Raw genomic sequence first — 6,000 nt, 5'->3', positions numbered from 1 at the left:
CAGTATGCGGTCTCAAAGTAAGTTCATGTGTTTTTGTTTTTCCATTGAGAGCCCCGCTTTGTGAGTATTAACATTATTATATTCAACAGTATCTGATAAGTTACACTGTAGTAAAACAGTCCATTGAGGCTCAGATAATAAAGATAAAGATATTCAAGTCCCAAAATGTAAGAATCATAGTGTTGCCTTGTCTTTGGGTTGCACTCCAGTGCTGAAAGTCGATCCTGTAACTCAAAAAGATGACACAACTTGCAGAAAGTCCAAATTAGGCTTCTTTTTGTATCCAAGCCAGCATACATCATGTGTTAAATATTTAACAAATGGATCCTCTGGGAGTCCCACCTCCCACAAGTATAGAGTTCAGTCACTGCCTTGGATGCTTGGTGAAAACTTTGGCCTTCAGCAACGATACAGTGCTCTGACAAGAATATCGGAGGTCAACTATCCTAATCCATGAGCTTTAAAGAATGCAATAAGACTTGGTTAATTATTCCGTGGTCAAATAACCCAATTGGCATCGTCAAGCGGCCAAAACCTTCTGTGCTTTAACGGAACAGTCACCAATAAGGGAAATATGCTTATGTGCTTACTTTTCCTATAAAAAATATTGATGCTCAATAAAACCTACTATCAGCAGCTGATTTGGTTAGCTTAGCTTATCTTGGTAACAAGAAGTAACAGCTGGTATGGCTCTGTCCAAAGGCAACAAATCCACATGCAAGAACCTCTTAATCTTCTTTATTATCAATTTTATCTTGTTTATTAATCATAACAAACACCAAAGTGTAGAATGAAATGCTTTAGTTTTACATGGGGTTTTATGCCTTACTATTTCTTGGTCATGTGCAGTATCTTACTGGAATCTCATCTAATTTCCTGGTAATGTCACTAAATCCAGGATAAACTGCACTCAAATACTAGTCTTTAAGTGTTTTAACACTGGATATAATGCATTCAATAAGGAGCTGTGTGACTGCTCATATTTTTGTTTTGTTTTTGTTTTATTTTACCTTTGGACATAGCTAAACCAGCTGTTTGCTTGTTTCCAGTCTTTTGCTAAGCTAAGCTAATCAGCTGCTGGATCCTGCTACATAATTGTTATACAAGAAAGCAAATAAACGGATTTCTTAATGTATTTCTAGAATTAGCACATCAGAGCTAAAAAGATAGAAGGGCAACATCAGAAATGTGAAATTTTACACTTACTATATTACAAATACAAAACAAAATGCTACTTTGTATAACCAGGCACTACTTTCCTCTTTTTGACAGGACGTTGAGGTGGTTTGCGGCACCACTTTAGGGGTCATTTGAACAACTTATATAATCTCCGAAAAGCTCTTTGCACTCCTTTGTACAGTATTGTTTTGGTGAAGAGTTCAGGACCTTGAAGTCAGTCTTTCTCCTGCTCTTCCCCCTCCTCTTCCACCTTTCGCTTATCCTAAGCCAGGATATCACTCCTCTTGCTGCACCAGACCACCAGGGCAATCATGGCTAATGTGAGGAAAACAGGGATGAGGATAAGGATGGTTAGCGTGTCGTCCGGCGGGTCCATCCACACCACCTGATCTAGGGTGCAGTTGGAGAAAAAGTGCTTATGTATGCGGATGATGTAGCTCTCTACCAGCGGATTGGGCCAGTAGCAGTGGACGAAGTGAGACTTTGTCTCCGTGCAGAGGGTGAAGAGGTGGTACTCACTGGTGAGAAAATGAGAGGAAGAGAAGAAAAGGTTTAGAAGAAAATCACCGCTGACTTGTGTTTTAGCAGAGTAATTCCTACATCCATTTTAGCTTTGTTTTTAAGAACATGTACACAGATTATGTTAGGAAATTACGGAAGTTCACTATTGTAGTGAAGGTGGGAAATTAACAACATATAAACGACCAAATGTATTATACCCCATGTTCTCTAAAGGGCATGCAGCTATTTAAAACCCTACTATGGTTTAATTGTATTATTCAAAGCATTCAAGGTTTCGTTTAGTAATCCATTTTTGGGACTGGGAATATACCCCCTTTTACTCTACTTCAACAGGCATTCAGGCCCCATTCATGGAGCTTTACAGGCTTAAAACTCTGCTTTGAAGAGTCCATTCAGCCAGCCCTAATCCTTCTTTCTCCATCCTGATTTATCAAACCTCTAGGACAAGATTCCTTTCCCTTGACATCCAAGGTTTTAGTAGTGTCTTCAGATAACTGTCTGCAGATTTGTATCACAACAACAAGCAATGAGAGGGTTTAGGGAAACCTAGCTGTGTAAAAAACATACATTATTTTGGAAAATTACTCTCTGGCATAAAAGATATCATCACTGTGTAAAATTGCTGTATTTATTCAGCACCCTACTCATAGAAAAGAGCAGTTATTTCCAGAGAAGGCACAACATGCCATTGTTGCATAAGTTTTTTTTCTGAGAAAAGCTGTCATATCGTAACTCAGCATTAGTACAGTATATTATTAAACAAGCGTAAACTCATATATTCATGTGAAAAAACTATTTCACCACTATTTCAATTAATGTTGAACAGTACACAAACACTTACAGGTTATTTAAGGTAGGTTTTATATGGTCTTAGTTAATGGTAAGTAAAATGAGGATTTAAAAAAATAGAAGAACAGATCAAAAATGTGGTTTATGCCACTGCCAAGAACTTGAGAACATGGCAGCAGAGTGAATATTTGGGGGCTGAATATAAATGAAAAGGACAGAGAGAGAAAGAAAAAATGTGTGTATCAGAGCGTTCAGGAAGACGTGCTTGAAATGCAGCACACATGACTGTAGGGAATAGCGGACTTTTGAAGTTATTTCCCAGATCACTCACAGTAGCTTTTTTTTAACTGGAGCCATGCAAAATCATGAACTTAAACCGGTTCACAGTCAATATACAGACTGAAGGAAGAAATCGATATTGAAAAGATTATATAACTGTCTGTATGGACCACACAAACACAAACACATACACAACACATGAAAACGATACAGTATATGTGTTCATGCATACACAAACATACATGTATGAAGGTTTCTACGTACTGTATATGCAGATACTGATAGTTTTGTTTTAAAGCTGCTGTAAGCTTATCTTTTGTGCTAAAGTTCAGTATCTCATTTGAACATGTTATATACAAAGCTATATTTCCCTCCGAATATTATTCCATAACGCCCCCGGAAACAGCTCCCCATGACACCCACACTGATGCAACTGTTTGAGGGAGTGTTGCTCTGAAAGCCAAGACAACCCATCTCTTCTGTTTAATAGTCGGAGACCTTTATGAGAATTGCACACTCATAGCCATGTTTTAAAATCATAATCATTATTCAGATGCGAAATCTTACTGTGTGTTCAGACATCATTTTGATGGGGAATTTCAAAGGTGGTGCGAGTGCAAACAAAGTCAATGCAAAGGCAGGCAGGATGAAACATGAATTTGTTCGCAAACTGATTCAAAGACATGTCCATGCCAGTTTAACAACATATATAGGAGAAAAACAGCTAATGGCTCTAATTATCCAGTGCTATTCACCCAGTCAACTCCCAAATGAAGGAAAATGATTCAGAAACATGGCGGAAGAATGGAACTTATGTTTGTTGCATGCCTCGATTATCATCTTGGCTATCTGTGAGACATTTTTGTCAAGATTTCCAAATTTCCTCTTAAGTCATTTTCATGCAAAGAAATTAAATCATGCATACAAACAGGGAAATTAATTGAGTCATAGGCTAAGCCACACAAGGAAACACTCACTGACACAGTTTTTTGCTTCCTTGCTTATAGCCAATGCACAGTTGGTACTTTGGCTGGTTGGCAAATTAACACAAACTCCTGCGGTCTGTCTGAATGCACCTTTAAAAACTTAGCTTGGACTTTAATTTTGTGATGTATGTTTTGTTACCCATTCAGCTCTCTGCAGTGGAGATGAACTGATTTAAATGTACTTTCCCTCTGTGGCTGACTGGCAGTTTTTTGTCACAGTATTTTGCCTGCGTGTGGCCCCCATAATCCGCTTAAAATGAAGCTAGTTTATCTAAATTGTCACTTAGTTGTCATCTGTGGCAGTACGAAAAAGCTCTGATGACTTTAGAGCAGCATCTGGTTCATACATACTCTGCCGCCCGCATCATCACCAGAACCCCCTCCATTAATCACATCACTCCTGTCCTTCAGCAGCTTCACTGGCTCCCTGTCAAAACCCGCATTGATTTCAAGATTCTGCTCCTCACCTTCAAGGCCCTCCACAACCTCGCCCCTCCATACATCTGTGAACTTCTGCACACCAACACACCCACCCGCACTCTCCGGTCCTCCTCTTCCATTCAACTAACTGTACCACCCGCCTGCCTGGTCACCATGGGGTCCAGGGCATTCAGACGATCTGCCCCCCACCTCTGGAACACCCTCCCATCTGACATCCGTAACTCTGACACTCTCTCCACTTTTAAGTCCCGTCTAAAACACATATTTTTAAACTGACATATTCAATCTAGTTCATTGTCTCCCACCCATTTCACTCCACTTGTGTAAATTGTTTCAATGTATCTTGTTCTTATTTTTTTTATGATTGTTGATTTTGTTTTTTAAACACTGCCCTGTAAGGTGACCTTGAGTGCTATGAAAGGCGCCCTCAAATAAAATGAATTTTTATTATTATTATTATACAGTTCCTAACTGAAAATATTAAAAGGTCAACATAGACAAACGCCATTGCTCTTCTGTTCCTGTGTGATCAACAACAAGACTGGCTGCTCTTGGAGTTGTAAACCTCCCAGGGCAGAAATCAATGTTTTCAAGGGTTGATGAAGTGTGTAAATGCATATACAGAGTTACACACGCACAGAGTCTTAGTGGTCTGTCTTTATCCTTTATAGTGTGTTCCAACTAGCTGCCTCATTTCAAACAATAACAATCATGTTGCCCGTGTGTTTTTCCAGCAGCTATCACTGCGCGAAGCTTGGCTCATTTGTCAAATAGAGGAAGCTTTGCAGGGGCCACTGCTTGTTTAAACACGAAGCCCCTAACTCCCCCAGCCAGATCCTTCTCACCACTCTCTGGGTCTTCTTGTTCCTTTGCTCTGCTCTCTCTTTCCCTTTCTCTATCTCTCTTTTGCATACTTAGCGCGGCTGTACAGGCTCCCAAGTAAACGGCTACTGAGAAAGTCTGTGTATCCTCCAAAGTCATTTAAATGAAGTACACAAAAATAGCATAGATAAATAATTTGGCTTAAAAAAAATGTGGACTCATGCAGGCAGAGTTCCTGGAAATGCAGGTCATGCTGTGTTTCCCATAACATGTTGGCTATGAGTCAGCTTGTTTATGTTATTTCATCTCTTAATGACATTTGATGTGTCAGCCTTCAATGATGGATCATATTATGATTAAAGGTTGGTTCTTTAAAATCCCTTATCCGTTTTGAGTTAGTACGCATGAATACGTACATACAGAGTATGAACAAAATGTGAAAAAACAGAGACCGGACATTACACCACCCATCCTGCACTTCAGGTTGACCAAAACAGCACTTGAAAGGATCCAAAGAGACTTAACTATTTATAGGCATGATTGAGAGTCTTGTGTTATACTTCTCAAAGGGAACGTCAGACAGTAGGCTACACAACAACAATAGCACCCCTGTTCAGAAACACACAATAAAACCTTTGGCCGACTGTAAAGAATCATTCTGGGCCATTTTTATCTTGAAATAACTGTGAGTATATTCTATTAAGGGATAGAACTGAGAGGGATGGCTGAAATTAGGATGAGTACTTGCACCGTCCACCTGCGTGAAAATGTACTAATAAGCAGTGATGCCGGTAACGCGTTACTTAGTAACGCGTTACCGGCATCGGACCTCTTTTTTCAGTAACGAGTAATCTAACGCGTTACTATCTCCAAACCAGTAATCAGATTAAAGTTACTCATCAAAGTCACTGTGCGTTACTTTTTCTGTCATTTTCCTTAGTGAAACATTTTACATAAATGCACAAATGACTGCGATTGCGAT

General features: G+C 39.4%; 1 protein-coding gene across 2 annotated transcripts in view; it reads right to left on the bottom strand.

The window, feature by feature from the left end:
• Positions 1 to 1,386: 1,386 nt before the first annotated feature.
• The window catches only part of LOC307267454 (receptor activity-modifying protein 3), a gene marked incomplete at its 5' end in the record, with an annotated part of 35,167 nt that continues 30,553 nt past the window's right edge, over positions 1,387 to 6,000 (bottom strand). For both annotated transcript variants that reach the window (XM_080049778.1, XM_080049779.1), the window contains one exon: positions 1,387 to 1,697. In XM_080049778.1, the coding sequence (XP_079905904.1) occupies positions 1,442 to 1,697 (256 nt within the window). In that variant the 3' untranslated portion in view covers positions 1,387 to 1,441. The remainder of the gene's footprint in view (positions 1,698 to 6,000) is intronic.

This window comes from Ammodytes marinus (assembly GCF_949987685.1).
Source record: "Ammodytes marinus genome assembly, chromosome: 21".
Classification (NCBI taxonomy): Eukaryota; Metazoa; Chordata; class Actinopteri; order Uranoscopiformes; family Ammodytidae; genus Ammodytes; species Ammodytes marinus.
The sequence above is the reverse complement of the archived record's forward strand: the minus strand, read 5'-3'. Positions and strand labels throughout refer to the sequence as shown.